The following is a 20,694-nucleotide window of genomic DNA, read 5'->3' on the forward strand; positions in this document are numbered from 1 at the left end:
GCACCTGTAGCAGTCATACATGCCCAAACTATAACACCCCAACCCCATGTTTCACAGATGAGGGGGAGGTTTGTGGATTCTTGGGCAGTTCATTTTAGCCCCAACACTTTGCTCTTGCCATCACTCTGATACAATCTTGTCAATCTTGGCTCTTCTGTCCACAAGACCTTTTTCTAGAAGTCTTTTAGGCACTTCTTAGTAAGCTGCATCCTGGCCACCCTGTTCCTGCAGCTAATTGGAAAATGGTAAAGGCCTGCATTTATATAGCACTTTTGTCCAAAGCCGCAATGGCACCAACCAGCTTGTCAGGGGCAATTGGGGGTTAGGCGTCTTGCTCAGGTACACTTTGACACACCCAGGGCCGGATTGAACCGACTGCCAGACGAATGCATCTTACCTCCTGAGCTAATGTCGCCCAACAACTAGTGCTTTGCACCTTCTACTGTAGCCTCTGTAGTTCTGTTTGTGAAGTGAACTATCCACTGAAGAGAGTTTCTGATCAGTTGGACAGGTGTTTGGGGTGTTTGGAGTTTTTTCTCAATTATGGTGAGAATTCTTCATCCAACTGTAGGGGTCTTCCTTGGCCTACCAAGGCGATTACTGGGATCACCAGTGCACTCTTTCTTCTAAATTATGTTTTAAACTATGTATTTTGTGTAAGCATATTGTTTGGCATATGTCTCTATTTGTTTCTTATTTCTCGGCCTCATAATTGATTCCTTGACTCCCATCGGCACAACTCTGGTCCTCATCTTGACAAATGCCAATAACAGACCCCAAAGGCAATTGAATCAAGACTAGATACTGAAAGCTTCCTTATTACAGCACTATGGAAGCAATTGATTACACATGACTCATGACAGAAACAGCTGAGAAGCCAACTATCCAAAAGTCTGCACTTTAACCTCATATTTATTGTTTCATTTAATCCAAAATCCAATGTGCTGGAGTACAGAACCAAATACTGTCCAAATACTTATGGACTACAATGTATGTATTTACATTGTATAAAGTGTACTATATATATTCAGTGCTTCCGATTGTCTATAGTATTTTACTAATTAACCAAATTAACATTAGTTAGAACAATACTTAATTGCATTTTAAACATTGTATTGATATTAGAGAGTTTATAGGGGAGAATTGGCTAATCTGGGGATGCACTGTGCATCCAATTGGATTTTCCTTGAATTGCCATTATTCAAAACCACAAAATTAAATGGGGACTAATCAGCCCCAAGAACACTGCACATTATCGTTATTTAGTGTTGTTAACAATATATAGTATCTTCCTATGGCCTTCATACTAATCATTTAATAGCTATAATGATGAGATGACATTCATTTAACCAATGTTTATTGTATTCCATTTTCCAAAGCAAGTGTAATTTTAAAATGTATGTGTAGAACATCAATGAAACAAATGTCATTGATAATTAAATCTTTAAAACATATTTGGGATATTTGTACCAGGTTTGCTAATTGTATTTATTTAACGGACAATTAAAAACACAAGTCAGAAAAGTGAAACAACCACTGTTTCAGTTATGGTAGTCAGTTATGATTACAGTAAATTAGCTCAGTCTAATGAAATAGTTTATTGTGATCTGACAATCCATGTCTGAATATGTTTATAAAAATTGCACATTGTTTAATTTTCAGACAGCACATACCACAACTTTATATTAGAAAAAGTAGACCATTTATATTAAATTAAACATTCAAGATTTGAATGACTACCTCGACGACTCATGCTACTACTACTACCAACAACAATAAGAACAATCCAATACTGATGTTTACAATATTATAGTGGAGGCTACAAGCAGACAGGAATCAGCAATGTTGACAAAAAGACATATAGTGCCAATTATGAAGGAGAGCGCTGTGATACTTGGAAAAGTTTATAGGTCCATCATTTCTTTTATTCTATGAACAGCTGCTTTGTGTTGAGAAGGGATATTTCTGAAAATATAACTATGCATACAAATCTGTCTTTTCACAGTATAATGTGTACTTGCTTACATGGCTTTTAAAATATATACTGTGGCTTCATTTTTGCAAAAAATTGTAAGCACCCTTCTTTTTCTAGGTATTGCACAATGAAGAATCAACAAATGGATGGCCACATCAAAAGAACACACCTCATCTGTCCTTTCTGAAAGCACAACTTGCAGTGTGATTGTCCACCATGAGTGTGAAAGCTGAAATCCAAAGTAGAGAGAAATAAGCCTACATTTTCATCAAAGGGAGTACTGCATTTCTCTGGAAATAATGGCAAAACAGTCGGAGGTGCTGACAAAGATATGGACTTCCTTGTTGCTGGTGTGGATTATGTGTGTTTCTCATATGTCCACCACACCCTTGGTCAACCACTCAAAAAGTTTACAAACTGGATCCGTCATGGGCCTCCGTGGGCCTGGCGAAGGACAAAGACTCCTGAGTCGTGCCAAGAGGGGATGGGTTTGGAATCAAATGTTTGTGCTGGAAGAGTTTTCTGGACCTGACCCAATTCTAGTTGGCAGGGTGAGTATTCTGGCATTCCAATTGTCAGTCGGATATTAAGCTTGCTTATCGTGTGGAAACATTAATTCAACAGTTCGATTGTTTATGCATTTTTCATTTTTTTGCGAGCGTCAGAGATGGAAACAGAAGCGCGCTTAGCATCAGTAATCGTGCTGAGGGGATAGGGGCGGGTTCTAGCAGGGAGGATCACCTCAATTTCCCCCAGGTGTGATGCGTGACCCGTCATGGCAAATTATAACAGAATATGCCATTGTTCTAGATTTATCTTTTTTTAGTTTGCACTGCCATGGGGTATGATTACATGATGCATTGTCACTGAAATGGCTCACATTAGCATCTGGAAGTACTGCCCATTTATTTATTTGTAAGTAACTGGCACAGCCTATGGAAGGCCGGGGAGGGTTTGGGCCAGCGGAGCTGGTCCACAGTTTAATTCAAGAGAGCGCTTGGTATCTAGAACCTGCCAGTTACCAGCTCAGACCACAGTAATTAATTCCAGATGATTATGATTTATTTCCTCACCTGCTCCACACAAAGCAGCATATTACCCACAATCTAATCTGGAGGCTATGTGATGAGCTTGCTACTTGAATGTGTTTCTGCCCAAAAATATTATCAATATACATGTTTCTCCCAAAAAATGTTGACATTACTTTTATTGTCACTTTGTTGTACGTCACTCTGGATAAGAGCGTCTGCCAAATGCCATTAATGTAATGCAATTGTAGGTATGAAACATTTGCATTTGTCCTTGCACTTTCCAATTTTGCTTTCTTACTTTTAAATTTCTCACAACAAATGGCCATTTTAATAAAATATTTGTTCCCTCATCGTCTTTACACCTGTGCTTTCCTAACATCGCAAAATACAAAGTTAAGTGCCACATAAATATTTCAGTTTTCTCATTTAAAGGGTCCCTATTGGAATTTGAATTGTTTAAAGATTAAAAATGCATTTCAAATGGCTTCGCGAAGCGACCTCAAAGGAAAGGTTTTGGATTAGATTGTTGCATCTTTCTGTTGGACTATGCAAGTGTGCTGCATTTATTCCACTGTAAGGCGATGAATGGGAGCTCTGGGAGACCAACATTGAGATTGCATTCCATTCTTTTGGAATTAATATTTGATATTTGCTCCTTTAATGCATTAAGCAGCTTGTTGAAGAAACAGTATTACTGACTGAATTGTAAAATGCAGTGGACAACTCTCAGAATATGTTATAGAGTTGCTGACAGGTTGCTGGTGAACTTAGCACACCCTTAATGATGCGGTGCTGATTGGATAGTTTTTTTCCTAGGTTAAGTATGTCTTGTGCAGCACAGATATCCTCCATGTTGCAGTGAGATAGGAGGACATAGAGACAGTTTAGATTGAGAACGCCCCCACCACACCACACCATGCCTTCAACAGCTCCTGAGCTGCAATTTCCTCTCTTGCGCTTAATTAAAAAATGAATCATGTGGAAGGGGGTGGTGTCATCAAAATGGGTCATACATTTCAGATCTTTGTGTTTGTGGGCTTGTGGTTCTGGGCTGATTATCGAGGAACCTCAGGCAAAGATTAGACTCATTCTATCTCAGACATGATGTTTAATTATACATATACCTCCTGTCTTGTCAGTTACCAAACTCCTCTGTATTCAAACTGGCAGTCAGCAGAGACCATTAGCATATATGTAAAAGTGTGCATGGCAGTGTGGGAGAGTGAGCTGGTAAGAGAGCATGACAGCATCCTCCTTGACATTGCTTACAACCTCAGATTTTGACAGAGGGAATCCGGCTTGGGAAACAAGACCTCATTCATGAGCCAATCTTGTTCTGAATGAAGCACTTAGAAAACAGCTGACTTCCAAAGCTTCAACCAAAACATTTTTCTTCTTTTCTGCTTTTGTTTTTTTACTTTACTTTATCTCCGAATTTGGAATGGTAATTTGTGTTCCTAGGCTCATCACTGCAAAATCACACATCAAGTCAGGAGAACATTGTCAAGCCATCCTCTGCAGTATGCGATGCCAGTCGCTACTTCTGTTCGCTCTGCAAACCCATCAACTTCAGGAGTCAAAGTTATACCTCGCCAGGGAAATACCATGTCAGCTGAAACCCTCTCTCTCTCAAGAACACTTTATGCACCGCCCTCTACAGTCAAGGTCACAGGCAGGACTGGCATTGTCAAGATTCAACTCCAGACCACAGGATGTGTCAATAGAGGATGTGTCAATGTGTGTGCAGTAGCAGCATGGGTAATTGTCTTGCTGCAAGCTGAAGCGCATTAGATATGATCCCCAACATTTGTTGATAGGCATTACATTACATTAATGGAATTTAGCAGACACTCTTAATCAGAGCGACATACAGTTGATTAGACTAAGCGGGAGACAATCCTCCCCTGAAGCAATGCAGGGTTAAGGGCCTTGCTCAAGGGCCCAACGGCTGTGCGGATCTCATTGTGGCTACACTGGGGATCGAACCACTGACCTTGCGTGTCCCAGTCATGTACCTTAACCACTACGCTACAGGCTTTTGAATAGGTTCTGATGCACCTATCGCTTGGGAAAGCCCCAAAATTAGTAACTCACCCTAACTGTGCCATAGACCAGGTCTGAGCAGGGGGGCTGCACAGCAGGAATCGCAGACTATGCTGACAGCAAAATTACAATGTAGTGAACGAAAATTGCAGTGCACTTCTACATCTTCACAGACAAACCCCCCCACACCACCTCTCCTTCCCACTTGGGGGCACGGTGATTCAGCAAATTGCCAGTGTCAGATCCATCAAAATATATGATTTTCTCTATGGTACCAGCCCCAATACTCACCATACGCTTGCCGTAAAAGAGAGCCCCCAAATTGTTGGCTATATTGTGTTCTCAGCCTCCTGATGACCTGCTTTACTGACATTAACACATATGTGGTCCTCCTGTTGAAAGACAAGAGCAACAGACTCCAAATGTAAATTGTACTCCTAGAACTCAACCTTTTCTTTTATTTTGTGTGCATTCATTCGATGCAATGACACACAGCTGGCCAAGAAACAACTGAACAGCCAATAGTAATAAATAATCAGGCTGCTTTATCAGAAACCTTATTTATATTGTGTTACATGGGGTGGATTTAAAGGCAACTGTATGCCTCTAACATATTTAGATACATTAATAAATAAAAGGTCTTTGAGAACATTCATTCTTATGGCAACAGTGGTGAAATATTACCCAATGGCAGTGCTGATCGATCCTGGCCCTGGAGGAACATGGTTCTGTGGATTTTAAAGATGCTTTTCAAATGAGAAGCTGACTGATCCTCAAAACAACCAGTGATTTGTGCTTCTGTTCAGTTTGACTCCAGTTCAACAACAGCAACATGAATTGTCACAGGGGGGTGGAACATGTTGAAATGCAGTGGATACCAATCACTGCAAAGTGAATTCAGCTTGGAAAATGTTTGGCCTTAACTCACATTGTGAGTTTTTAAATAATAAAAAATGTATTCATGTAAAATGAATTACACTGAGATGTTTTAGAATCTCAGCACCTACCGCTGGGGAGCAAGGATACTCAAATAATCATGCCCAGACTGAAGAACAGAGCAGGGCCTTCATATGCAAGCCAGAGATCTACAGCCCTGTAGTTTTCCAGCTCTCAATATCAGAAATGCCTGCGGTCAAGTAAAAAAAAGACAGGTATTTGGTTGTATTGTATGGTTAACTACTCCGGTGGAATCTGTCCTTCTTTCCATAACATGTATACAGTTGTGACACATTTATATAGTTGAGATCAAGGAGGCTTCACATCCCTTTAGACATTGACCAGCTTGTACCTCTGTGTGTAGAAACCCTAGCAACCTGACAGCTCCTTTTGATTTAAGCAGTGCTTTGCCCTTTTGTTTCGTGAGACATTATGCGAGAACACATGCATATTTCTCTCCCACAGGGATCTGTTGTTCTGTGTAATACACCTCATTATGTACCTTACATATTTGTCAACCACACAATAGTAGCATCGTCGGTTCAAATGTATTTATTTCCGAGAAAGTAATCCCACTGACTTGTATTAGAAACATGAAATTCAACGGAACAATCATTTATATGTAGCTGTGAGACAAGATTTTATTTGGTGAAATAATGGGAAAATGACATTATTAAATATGCCATACATAAAATATGTGTACATGTCCTGCACTGTGTGTAATCTGGTGTGTATCACACCTTGTGTGACATGGATATAATGTCACATTCTGCAGTTAGTAAAGACTGATAGAGGATGCACTAGGCAGGCACGCAGGCCTGTTTTCCTCCTGCCTTCCTGGGCCCCACCTGCACCAGCAGCCCGATGTGGAGTGGAGTGCAGCTGATCTTTACATTTCCGCAGATGACCTACGTCGGTGGAATGCCCAGTGTGTAATCCGGTGATTAGAGGGAGCGAGCGGGATTCATAGATGTGAAAAATGTTCCCTAAGGGAGCAGCCATGTTAAAGTTCCATATATCCACTTTAAGCAGGAGGGGGGCGGCGGTGTTGACACTGTAGCAGACAGCTTTATCCCTAGTCTGACTGCTCAGAGCTGACTGACAAGGGCTTAGCAGATCAAAGGTCTGCCTTCAGATCCCTCTCATTTCAGTCTTGCCAACTTGCCCTCTGATCTAAGAAGATCTTCGCATTAATCTGCATTTGCTCAGGTTAAAATGAAGGCAGCACAAGTCTCCTAATGAGCACCAAGCTTTCCGATGATTGACAGCCAGGGAGTGAGAATAATGGAAGTACTACAGGAGTTTTTTAATCACAATTGATAGTAACTCAATATGAATGATAAACAGTGGCTATTGCAAAGGATGGCTGATACTTCATTTACATGTATTTTGTATATATACTGAGTGAGCAATTTATTAGGTAGACCTGTACACCAGCTTGTCAATGTAGTGGATAGGTGGAAAGTAATGTGTATTTTTTTAACCTACAGCATGTGTTGTGCATTGTTATACTATGAAGAATGAACAGTGAACAGCGAACAGCATTGTCTGTTGAAGTCTTTTGAAGGTTTTTAGAAGTAGATACTGTATATTAAATAGAGTCCAATGGTTACTGAAGTGTACCATGAAATTATTGTTATTATTACTTTTTGATCAGATGTTTACCCCTGATGTACCACAATCACAATCGCTCTCTTAGGGAAATATGACAAGGGACTGCTTTATAAAATAGCAGTCTATTGTATGTGTGTGTGTGTGTGTGTGTGTGTGTGTGTGTGTGTGTGTGTGTGTGTGTATTTATTTGCATTTACATTGTATTCTCAACGACATTGCACTTGTTTGCCTTACCTCAGAATATAATCATTGTTTTATAGTTGAAAAGTATTCTTCCTTCTCTCTTCGATGTTATGAGTCATTCTTTCTCCCATGGTCTCTGGCACGACCTGTGCAAGAGACAGAACCCATCACTGGCAAAGGCGGTACTGCAGAATCATGAATGCAAAGACTCCTGGGCAGGAGAGAAAGAGTGCAAGTGCTGATGATTACACAGATAGGGGCTTTATTCCAATGGCTCATCCCCCTACTCTGCATGCATCATCCAGGCCAAGGGATCTGCAAAGTGTCAACTGCTATTCATTGTTCTTCCTATTAGACGTCTCAGGAATCCGCAAATAAGGACTGTGTGAGGGTGTAGATAACGAAGTGAGGGTCCCAGTCCTTTAAGGTGTGACATGGACACATTTAGCATATTTCCATTTTATTTTAAAAGTGCTTTGGTACTAAGCACTTCACAGCAAACAAATGCACTGTACATATGAAGATTCTGTTCCTAAATAGTACTTCCCTTCAAATGATTTGTTGCTCTAAAGGCTTCTCTAGGGAATAAGGGTTTCATAACTAATACTATGTTGCTTTATTGATATTTAAAGCATGGGAATAAACAGACTTGTGGTGGTTAAAGAACTAGGCTTGTAACTAGAAGGCTGAGGTTTAAATTGTAGGTTGGCACGACTGTTATGTCCTGGAGCAAAGTAATGAAGATAAATTGCTTTGCTAAATATCCTGCTGTACAAATGTCTCATGTATAATGTAGACTAAAGTTTTTGTGACTAACAAGATTTGCTAAGCAATCCCATTACAATGAACAAAATACAAACTGTATATATCTTTGTTGGTCAACTTGTTCATGCCATTAATGTTCATAAGACATTGCAGTCCACTGCTGAATCTTCACAGACAAACCCCCCCACAGCACCTTTCCTTCCTACTTTGGGGCACAGTGATTCAGCAAATTACTAGTGTCAGATCCATCAAAAGATATAATTTTCTCTTTGGCATGCGTACCAGCCACCATACTCGCCATACACTTGCCGTAAAAGAGAGCCGCCAAATTTTTGCCGATGTCTCAATGTATTAAACATGCACAGGCTTAATAGAATGCTTCAGTTTCATGTCACAGCGACTTTACTATACATCTGGGTCACTGAATTCCAATATTTGTTATTCATCTTTGATTTGATGATTTGTAAATGCAAACAGAGATAAAAGCCATTGTGGTTTCATTTTTTTTGTTAAAAGGAATGGTTCAAGTGAAACAGTTCACTTTGTTGGACCACTCATCAGTAGAACTGAAACTATTCCCACACCAGACATGCAGAGAATTGTGAGTTACACTAGGTTTAAGGTGCAGTCATCCTGTTCCTGTGCCTACACACTACAAATGTAACATTTTTTTTTTTTTGATGGCAGGTATTACATGGAGCAATTACACTGTTTACCATGCAGATGCTTAAACACATCACTTGGCAAGCATAAGCCGTGAAAAATCACAGCTGTGCTAGTGTTAATGTGCAAGTATTTTTCATACCAACCTGTGTTAATTTGTACACAATTCTACATAAAAAAACATTTCAGAGAATTACAATACTGCCCATATTTGAACTAAGACTGCATACACTGCATTAGGCAAAACTAATATTAGCTATAATCATTATAGAGGTCCGTATCTGCTTTTGCATTTCAGACCAACTTCTGCTCTTAATTATTTAATTAGCCCAATCATTTACATGATCTGTCATTTTTTAGCCATATTACATGGCATAAACAGCAGCTGATAAATGTTCTTGTCTTGTAGCATTTTATTGTGGTCTAATTTGCACGTGAATCAGACATGGTGCTTATGGCTAATTAGCTGATTGAGTCAGGGTAACCGGTGGCAGAAAAATCCTGTATACACACCAGCCTTCCATGACTGGAGCTGCCTATCCCTGGTTTAGTGGACAGTAGTGGTAGTTAGTATTGCTCATTTGTATAGATGTGTGAGCCAGCTGTGCTCCCTCCAAACGAAGAGACAGCATCACAGTGATAGAAAGGGCCTACAATTACAAATGTGTATCCATCCAACTTCCAGTACCATATTATACCTATTAGTTTGTTCTGGTCTGGATCCTTATGGTAATGCAAAAAAAAGATAATTAATAAAAAAAGTTCAGTTTTTTTTGTGAGATTTTGATCTCAGACGGTGAAATACAGTTCCCAGCATCCTTCCTTACCAGCATTAAACATATACTGTTGTGAATGTATTAATGTTTAATAATCTATTAGTTTGTGTTTGCATGAAGGAGCTCATTAATTTAAAACTCCTGCCAGTGTTCATCAGCCATTTGTGGTTAATATTGGATGGCTTCCAGCCAAATCTGTAGCTGCTTGCCTGTTTTAATTTTGAGCAAGCCAGCATTCACAGAATGTGTTTTTTGTAGAACAATTTCAATCAAATATGCTTCATTATTGCTGCTGTTAGATCAGCTGTCTTTGAGCATTGCCATTTTTTGTGTCTCCCTTTGTCGTTGTAAGGAGGATGATCCTGTTTTTGGCATGAGATTCCTCTGGCCTTTATAGTAGAGCAGGTGTGAGCAGTTATTTCAGATGATTTAATACCAGATTCACTAATTCACGTTTGTGAAACGGAGTGAGCCCTAATTTAATTCATGAAATAATTTTACAAAATGTGCATCAAATTATCCTATATTGTTTAAATGATGGCCATGAAACAGGGCTCCGGTTAGCCCAGCTTAATTGCTCACATGTTTATTAACTCAATCAGCCAATCAATCAATCATTTAAGAAATAAATAACACCATATTCTTTCCGATTCATTGTCTGCAAATATTGTCCATTGTTGGCCTGCCCATCAGATTAATATTGATAATAATCATTAATTAATGCTTGAATTGGGCATGTGCACACTGTTTGCCATACAAAGAAAATACATGACTCCGGTGTTCCTAAGCAAAGCCATGCCTATATTAAAATATAATATGCAGACCCTCACACCCTGTTGTATACATACACTGGAAGCTGAGCCTGTAGCTTCCTATTCCAGTTATATAATGCTCCACAATAGAAAACAAAATAAAACAATCACTGAGGAAAAAAGGGCTTCGGTTTGATCATTTTCCATCATTACCTCTTTTAATTAGCCTCACATTTGCTTACTGTCTTAGAGCTAGCATTGACTTAGATGCTTAGGTTCACTTGTTTCTTCACCTATAGCTGGCCCTAGTTCTTACAAGTGCAGACACTATTGCACTGCCTCTTCCCCTATATTACATTACATTATTGGCATTTGGCAGATGCTCTTACCCAGAGCGATGTACAGTTGATTAGACTAAGCAGGAGACAATCCTCCCCTGGAGCAATGCAGGGTTAAGGGCCTTGCTCAAGGGCCCAACGGCTGTGTGGATCTTATTTTGGCTACACCGGGGATCCACTGACCTTGCGGGTCCCAGTCATATACCTTAACCACTACACTACAGGCCGCCTGCTATATCTGTTTTACACAAGGCCCAAGCACTACACTGAAACTATAGCAATCTTGTAAGGAATGGTTACCATTGTGCAACTAGATGTGTACTTCACAGCAAAGTGAGCATGCGTGGGCAGACCAATCGATGCAACAGAAGATAGTGGGAGTAATACCTATTTTTGAAAAGCTGAATCACTTTATCCCACCACAGTTATTTACACAAATAACAGGGAACACATCACACATGCGTTGGTGACTGTAGGGTGGGAAAAAAAGCTTATGCCACAACATCGTCACACCAATGATGACACACCAAAATGGTGGGAGCCTTAGACTGTAGTATGCAGATGCCTTTACAATTAAAAGTTCACACAGGGAAGCATTATCAGTGTCCACCTGTCTTACACATATTCAAACATAAAAAAGACTATGATTACATTTTAAGACAAATTAATTACTTATGTTTAATGATCCCATCACATAAAAATTCATGTAAATTAAGATTCACCAGGAAGTGGTCTCCTCTAAGTCAATGTTCACACAAAATCAAGTCTTTTGGAACAGCTCCAAGCACTCACTTTATTCACTCCTTGACTGTTCAGAGCTTTGTTCATTACAGTACTTCAGAAATATATGAAAATATAAAATATAAATATTACAGCCAAATAATATAAAAGAAATACAGGAAGGTGCAACAAAGCAGAGCAATGCCATATAGATGGCCACTGGATATTAAAAATTCAGACCTTTATTATACGAAATCTAGATTAATCAAGAATGCTTAATGCCTATCATTGAAAATGGCACTGAAAGAACTCTTCTTTGTCTCTAGTTGTGTGGTGAAAAGGGTCGTTGTGTGTTACCAGAGAGCTGTTTAGGGAACCTTTGCATGTCTGTGTGTTTCTAGTTTTGTATAGAGCAATGGTTGAGCACAAGCATTAGGCTGATGTACAAAGGATGGAAAAGATCCATCAGTTTCTGAGACTACATTATCCCAGATAATTGCTCTATATCTTAATGTTCACCAGTCTACTGTAGGTGTGCCACCAGAGTGGTCACATACAATAATGATGCATTTGGATATCTCTGTCTTTCTCTCTCATACACCATGAGACCATGTGATTTTTTAAATATTCTCAAAAAAACCTCAAATTATAAAAATGTTGAATCCGCATATTTGTCTTAAATATAATCATGTAATGGTTTAGGATTACGAGGATATTAATAATACAAATAAACCATATAATGCAATGTAAAAATAAATAACATCTTTAAGAATTCTCTTTGTGTTTAATAAATCATCAAATCATTAGGCACAATATTATTGACCAAAAATTGTAAGAATCCCATTGTAAGAATCCCTAAAAATCAGGTATTTAATTTGGCCTTGAGTAACATCTACATAAGCTCTGTGCTGGAATTAAATGCATATACGTATTGGATTTGGATATGCCATCAGTCGTTCTTGTGTTAGTATTAGAATTGTCTCTGAGTTCTTAGTCATAATTTGGCTCAGCATGCTAAATGCAGCCTCAAAGTCATACATCCATAGTTTTGCCTCACTGTTTTTTGTTCCATTTGTATTTCTAACACAGGAATATGTCAACACATGAAAATAATGTTTGCTTTATTTAATAATAGCTGCTTTATTAAAAATGCCATGTTTGCTTATCTAGCATTATTGATATACAGACCATGTGATGCAAAAATGCTAATATTACCAGCATGTACATCAAAGTGACCTTTTCGTTTTGTTGTTGTATGTTTTCATAAATCTCCAGCTGATGTCCTTCCTTGTATAATTACTTCATGACAGCACAAGAATGATCTTTATTAGGTTCTGTCAATGCCCTGGCATACTACTACTGGGAGTAGGCTCCAGTTACTATAACTTCTGACGATCTTGCTATAGAAAGGAATAATTGCATTAAATATATAATGCATTCATACACACACTGGGATACATAACATTTTCCACAACCCAGCATCAGTTCCCACATTTAACCAGTACAGGGGTTATTTATGGTTATTAAAAACAAAGCAAAACACAAAACAAAGAGGATAGTGCACTAACACACAATAACACTTCCCGTTACTAGCCAGTGGAGCTCAGTACTAAGTAATTGATTTTCCAGAGGTGTACAGCTTGCACAACAGAAAATAACCACACGTGTGTAATTAAACGAATTGGATCTCCATCTCCCTGTATCTCCTTCATTTGTGGACATGCATCACACTGTACAGTACACTTGTCTTCTGGGGATTTCTTCCAATTCAAGAGAAAATCTCAGGATAAATGGAAGTTGAGCATGTGATCAGGCCTTCTCCAAACTTAATGGATTGAGTTTGCGGGAGGTCTACAACAATGTGCAGTTTTGTATTATCTTTACCTTAGGGCAATGGATGAAATGATTATTGTACTCTCACAACAGAACATCCATGAGTCTTCCATAATTGTTTAGTGCTACTCTCCTATACCCAGATGTCTATTGTGAAAAGCAGAAGCACACAGCTACCCCATTCTCCTCTGCCTGGTAGGTTAATGCACTGAATGAGACATGAATACAGTGTAGGTTAGACGCTTTTTAATGCTGACAGGATTTAGCAATAACATACTCTCCACATTGTATATCTGTTAGCTATGCCTTCTTATTGTGTAGCCACTTCTGGTTTCTACATCCATAGGACTATGTTAGTGACCTGTGTGTACAGCTAGCCTTACTGTACCATTGGTGTGTCTAATCTGCTCCCTGCCAAATGATCAAAAATGCAAATAACGTAATGAAACACCGGCAGAAATATACAGAGAATTGTCATGTGTGCTCCAGTGCTGAACTCATCATCACTCCCCTGTCATGTTCTGTCAATCTCGACGGATCATTTTTGTTTTGCATCAAATTCTCAAGTTTCACCCAAATATCTGCATGAATATTGATGGTTAAATAATGTTTTGATGCATGACCTCTGGTAAATAAGGACTCTGGAGACTGGATGTTAGTAGAGCAGGTGACACTTGAGGAATGAGCTGAAAATGCTGATGCTGACCAGGAGGAATTGACAGAAAATCTATTGAGCAGTGCTGAATGAGCTCGTACAAAATATGTAATCTTAACTGAAAAAATCTACAGCTGGGATGCGTGGATGAGGAAAATAAAAATAGGCCTGGACACATTATATAACTATTCCTGCTTCAAACCCCTGCCGAAACAAATATTCCTTTTGAAATAACTAATAATCTGGGCTGAAATATAGTTGTAAAGTACTGATAAAAATGACTCATCACAATGCATCAAAACAGCCTGAGTTAGTCTGCAAAAGTCTTCATTCAAGCTTGAAGGAGCATTGGATGTCATAATATAGGCTTCATCCTATCAATAAAAAAGAAATACAGAATTTCTTCAATAACTTCAATATATTTGTAAAATGCATACATCCACTGATAAATCAGGTATTATTAGTAGCAGCAGCAGTAGTGGTAGTAGTAGTAGTAGGAGTAGTATTAGTGTGTTCTAATGGCAACTGAGTGTTCCATTGCAGCATAACAGAATGCAGAAATGACAGAGGACAACGTCTTAATGTACCCTTCAAAGTCCCAGCAGTTTTCCACTTTTCAAGATTTGGCAGACAACAGCAGAATATAAGCACAGCCATGTTCAGCTCATGCACTTCACTTAGTTTTATCATATGCGCAAAAGTAATTTCCACACCTGTCACAATGATTCCCAGAATGCAGGCACCAACTCCAGTATTTATGCACCCTGCTTGTCATGTCAGTCTTTTGTTAATTCACTCCTAACAAACAGCATAATTTCATCTCATGCTCCTGGATGAAACTGAGACTGTGAGTCTTCTGAGCCGTGCTTAGGATGTCAGTCTTGGATCACAGGCACATAATATAGTGTACTGATATCTATAGCGAATATATTCTGTCTATAGAACAGTTTGTTCTTCACAACGCTTACTGGAACAACACCACTCATCTCCAAGGATAAAGCAGACTGTTAAAAATAAGGTTTGCATTGACACTTTTTTCAACAAGCAGGTAGAGGTTCTAAACTTTAGCTTAATAATGCTGCGTATATTAAAAGGAATATTTTCACTGCAGAATACAATGTCCAACCAGATGTACATCAGAATGAAAGGTGGCATCCTGAAATCTGTCTCTGTACATTCATTTTGTTTTACTTTGCTATTTACAGTAGGGTACGCATCTGATAAAGGGATACTATTTCAGTTTCAGGGTTATTGATTGGCTCAACAATTTCTGTTTGTGATAAAATTACATGGTATGGGTTTATGGTATCAAGTAAGAGAATACACTTCAACAAACTTAAATTCAACATTGGCTGATTACATTTATAGTATATTTACTTGGCACTGCAAAAATAAAAATCAGTTTAATATAATGCTGCCATCTTTACCCAGTTCTCAAGCTCTTAATTCCTAAGGACATGTATAATTTTGCTGAAGGAAGCTTCAACATAATTTCCTTAAGTGGAGCATGCATAGCTGTTTATTAAATAATATTTATGTAATATGCAATACATGTATAATGTATTTGTTAAGTATTAACCGCTTAGATATTGCCCCTTTTCTTGACAAGCTTGAAAATGACGTTAACATAAATATGTCAAAAAATTATTAAAAAATAACATTTTTATTATTCTTCATAATGAAAGGTAAACATTTGCGGTTTGTTTTCCAAGAGTGTTACTCTAAATAATACTAAAACAAAGTTATAGAGGCTCAAACACAGTGAAAGTGAAAGCTTTCTTTTATTTTTATTTTCTTTTTGAGTGGATACAAATTATTGTGGCTGTGCCTGGTGCACTTAGAAACACAAACAATCCACAGCCACAACACTGGACAAATCCCCTTTGCAATCTGATGACTATATCACCAAAAACAACAATTCTGCATTGTTTTTTCTAAGCTATGTCTAGGCAGTTTGAAGACACATGGAAACAAAATACACGCTTACTAAAAAAGTGTTTACACGTACCTCCGCCTGTCAACCTCTCCCTCACTCTCCTTGTGGTCTCCTGAGACAGCTTGTTTATAACAGTTTGAGATGATTATAAAAAATAAGTACATTAATCACAATAAAACATCTTGGATACAAATCTATTCATGTAGGTCCATTGATTGAAGATTTTGTCAAATACCTAACCCCCATCGACAATGCATTCCACAATTTCACATGCTATTTGTTATTCAAAAGCAAGCTGGCTCCTTATTTATAAGCATACTGAAAAATAATAAAATATTTTGAGAATGTATTTAAATTCTCACAAATGGGGTGATGTCACTGAAAATGCCGTATGCCAATGGAATGCTGTATATGGTATGCATGGTTGTAGCAATTATGCCAATAAACCAACAGAGTCCACCAAGATATGCTTTTATAGTACATCAACTGTTACATTAATTTGGACAAAGGAAAAGAAACGGAGGCATTGAGTAGTTAAACATAGGTGAGGTATGACTAGCAATAATTTTCATCCGTCCTTGCACATTAAATTGTGTTCAGGCCACTTCAGATCACAGGTAATCTAACTGGTCATTTAATCGGTCGTACATAACCAGCAAGTTCACTAGCTGGCTAAATTTAGCTATGCAATCCAGAAAATCCACCACAAACAAATAAAGCTGATATAACATTAGCTATCGCCCAAAATTATCACAGTTATACTCTGTGTTTTATGCAAGTCTAACAAACTGTACACCTTTGGAAAAACAATGTCATTAGCTAAAATGCTTTTCAGTTGTCACTTCAATAACATGCCCATAGTGGGTTCTTTGCTGAGCAGAAGTTGCTGTATACTGTATTTTCCTGTACTGGGGTGTCATAGCTGTAAGAATGTCTTGAAGTATCTCATCAAAACATTTGCTCATTTTACGAGTGTTTCCCAAAAAATGTCATCACTCAAGTAGTACATTACATTTGTATTATTTCCACAACATCCTGGAACTAGTCATGCAATTCAAAATATTATGTATGCCATGATAAATCCTTTTCAGGCTTCAGCGGACAAAACAATTACCTATCTAAACATAGGCTACTTAAAACTATGTTCCCTATTTCATTTTTGTGAAGGTGATCTTGTTCTACTGCTCATGCAAGTTTTATTTTTTGTTGATTAAAAAGGCTTTTCAAAACACCTCAGTAAAAGTGCAATATGTTAGCAGAAACGTATTGATGTAATTTTTTGTCCATATTGTATACACTCCTCTAGAGTTAACTGAAGAGAAATTAACTCTACAGGTGTTCAAATAACTCTATAGAGTTACTATTGGAAAACTCCTCACATATTGAACATATTCACTTCTCAGTCATTAGTTAGTTAACTATATTAGTTAATGCCAATTCATCTGACTTTTTTGTAAAGTGCTACCCAAAACTGCAAGGAATGACTAAATCTTTAAATCTGCTTTGCCTCTGAGATACTGTCATCCACTTTTCAAAGTCAATAAGCAATTAATATAGTTCATAAAGTCCCTATTTTGTGGCAATACCAACATTAGGGCCCTTGTAATTATCTTATACCTAATCCCCTATCACACAAACTATTTTCTTTTTCTGTGTTTGCCCATAATTGGAAAATATTTCTTTAGAGCATGCACTGTGTCTATTCCCCATTTAATAACACTCTGCCTGGCAGACTCCCCATGAGAGAAAATAAGGAGAAAAAAAACAAGTAAGTGCATTTTTGCACATGTAATCGAATCTTTCAAACAGGGCTTCATTTTTTCCTAATCTCTCTGGGACCACAACATTTTTATAGAGACCTGTGCTCCAAAGGAAGGAACTTGCGAACAAAATTAGAAGTCCAATACACCTGTACAGTAAATGTAAACAGATAGCAGGCTGTAAAGTTGGCCTATTGTTTTCCCAAATGATTGGTGATAAGGTACAATAAATAAGTAGTTTTTCCCCTTGGCTTTTTTCACAACCAAAATGGAAAAAGACACAAATCAGACTCTGGCAGGCAAGAGAAATGCTGGAGAAACAAGAATGGAGTTTGGTGTGTCAGTATGAACTACAATGGCTGAAAAGGGTGTATATACAATTGACAGTAATGTTATTTGTCAATTTAAGCATTAAATGGGCTATGTGCCTTAAAGCCTCAAATGGGAGAACATTCAGACACAACCACTTTAGATCTGAACAAGTAAAGATTTGTGGGAAACAACTTGGCACAACTTGAATTCTCCAGGCAAAATGTTTTTAACCTTTCATTTTGCCAATTCTTCACATTATTATGGTTGTTTTGTGGGAAACATAATTTGTTATTTATTTGCATTTTTTCCCAAAACCATGGTAATTATAATAAAGGTAATAATTGTATTATTGACAACATGCCTTATAAACAGGGTACAATAGTAGACAATGATTGATTAGTTATTAAATAAAAATAAATAAAATAAAAATAAAGAATTGATGTAATCTTATTAAAACGAATGCCATGACTAGCTCTACTGTATGTATTCAAGAACACAACTTAAAATAACTGCTTCCAGTAGCTGGGTTTACAGTGTACCCACACTAACTGATTTCTCAGTGTTGAGTGTCATTATAGGGTCCTCGTAGTGCTGAGCAATTAGTGTTTTTTGAGTAGCTATTTGATTTTGATTTGGTTTTTGAAAATTTCAATTTCATTTCAATCTTTATTTGTCTAATGGCAACAAAGATTTTTACCTCAAAGAGAACAGTTGTATTACATGGGCTTTAACTTTTACATGGCTTGAAGTGATTTGCAAAAGGAAGTTCAGTTGGCTGTACATCCCAACACAGAGCTGTTCCCCCAACCCCAGTTCTTGGACAAATTACCAGTGTGAAAAAGAACACAGCTTCACACAGTGGGAATGCTTGCCTGAAGACAACTTTACAGCTCAAAAGCAGACGGACAACTTGTTCCTCGGTAGAAGCACAGTCCAGCCACACAATAAAGGCAGAATTCTAGCTTCATAAGTGCCCTCTGTGAGTACTTGTTTCCCCCATCACTCTGATTTACCCTCTGATGGCTGAAGTCCCATATTTACTACCTGGATATGGTAGCGTGCCCCAGAAATCATTCATAAGCTAAAGGTCAGATAAGTAGATTGTCATTGTCAAAGGACTATACGAACAATGAATTTGGTATTTTTGTAAATGTTCAACTTCATAGTAAACCTTTTTTCTATGTACTGGCACAGCCATATTTTATGTTATGCATATATTTAAGAAGCAATTATTTTAGCGTTGCATAATGAATGTTAGAATGGGTAGGCAATGGTGTTGCTTCATCTTATTTCCACCAAATAAATAGCAGCCATGGTTAGACACTAACTTTGGTCTAATTTATGAAAAACATTGTATTGTCAGGTTTCATTTCTCTGATACAAGGAATTTTCTCTGAAGCCGAGGAGTTTCAGAAGCAAGTCATTCAGTGTCTTTCTGAGGGTATATCTGAAGAGGAGAGGAACAACTTAATGAAGTGTGGAATATGTAGTCACAGAAAAGCTATACTGTACGTGTATGTGCACTAATCAAAAGCAGTGCAGAGTGTTCAATTCCTATCCTGGGTGGCTAAAAGAGAAAGGAACCAACTCATTCATAAACATTCAAGGTCTATTTTACTTTACACATGTAAACAAACATGGATGACTAGGACATGTAATTCAATGCAGTTGTATTTGTATCACATAAGTCCTTTTTACCCTTACTTTATGCTTGATTTGCAAAATCAGACCTTCCCACCATCAGTGTGTGTTACAGTGCTGTTCAGGTTGCTTTTCATCATGCTGTTGGTTATTATAGTTAGGCGGTGTATTCTCTCTCTTTTATGCAGAGGTAGTGTTATAGACATCCAATATAGTGCTCCATTTCAGTCAGGACAACTCATGTATTTAAATTAAACATTGTAATGAAAATGCAAAACAATGTTTTGCTGTGAATGGATCTACTTATAGGGACTTCTTGTGCGCAAAACCAGCATGTATGAACCTATCAAACAGAGCAGGATACAACGCACTTACTACATGTTAGATACCTTGTTATACACACATCTGTCCCTATCAGAGACCAGCGTTTATTTTTGACAATACAGCTTGTTTGTGTTTCACATGGTTTGGTTGTTATAGTTAGCAGTTAGTTTGTCATAGTTTGTTTTTTGGAACTCTTATACCAAAATGTTGATAGTCGTTTTTTTTTATAGCTGACCAATACGGCTAAATGGCATTAAACCTGATATGACTCACTTGTCTGGCTTCCTTTGTAATCATGATTTCATTGCTACACTCTTGTTCATGTGGTGGTGTTTCTGTTCAAGACAAGCAACCAGCTGAACAGACAAGCTTTGCCTACCAATACACTGTGAATTCTCTAAGACTAAACTAAGACTGAACTGTCAACATTTATAATC

The 20,694-nt window shown here is 37.9% G+C and overlaps 1 protein-coding gene across 1 annotated transcript in view; it reads left to right on the top strand.

Moving 5' to 3' along the window:
* The first annotated feature begins 2,274 nt into the window (after positions 1-2,274).
* Positions 2,275-20,694, top strand: part of LOC133111155 (cadherin-8-like) — an 82,178-nt gene continuing 63,758 nt past the window's right edge. Inside the window, exon 1 of the mRNA XM_061221308.1 lies at positions 2,275-2,526. Coding sequence (XP_061077292.1) covers positions 2,275-2,526 — 252 coding nt within the window. The remainder of the gene's footprint in view (positions 2,527-20,694) is intronic.

This window comes from Conger conger, chromosome 15 (assembly GCF_963514075.1).
Source record: "Conger conger chromosome 15, fConCon1.1, whole genome shotgun sequence".
Classification (NCBI taxonomy): domain Eukaryota; kingdom Metazoa; phylum Chordata; class Actinopteri; order Anguilliformes; family Congridae; genus Conger; species Conger conger.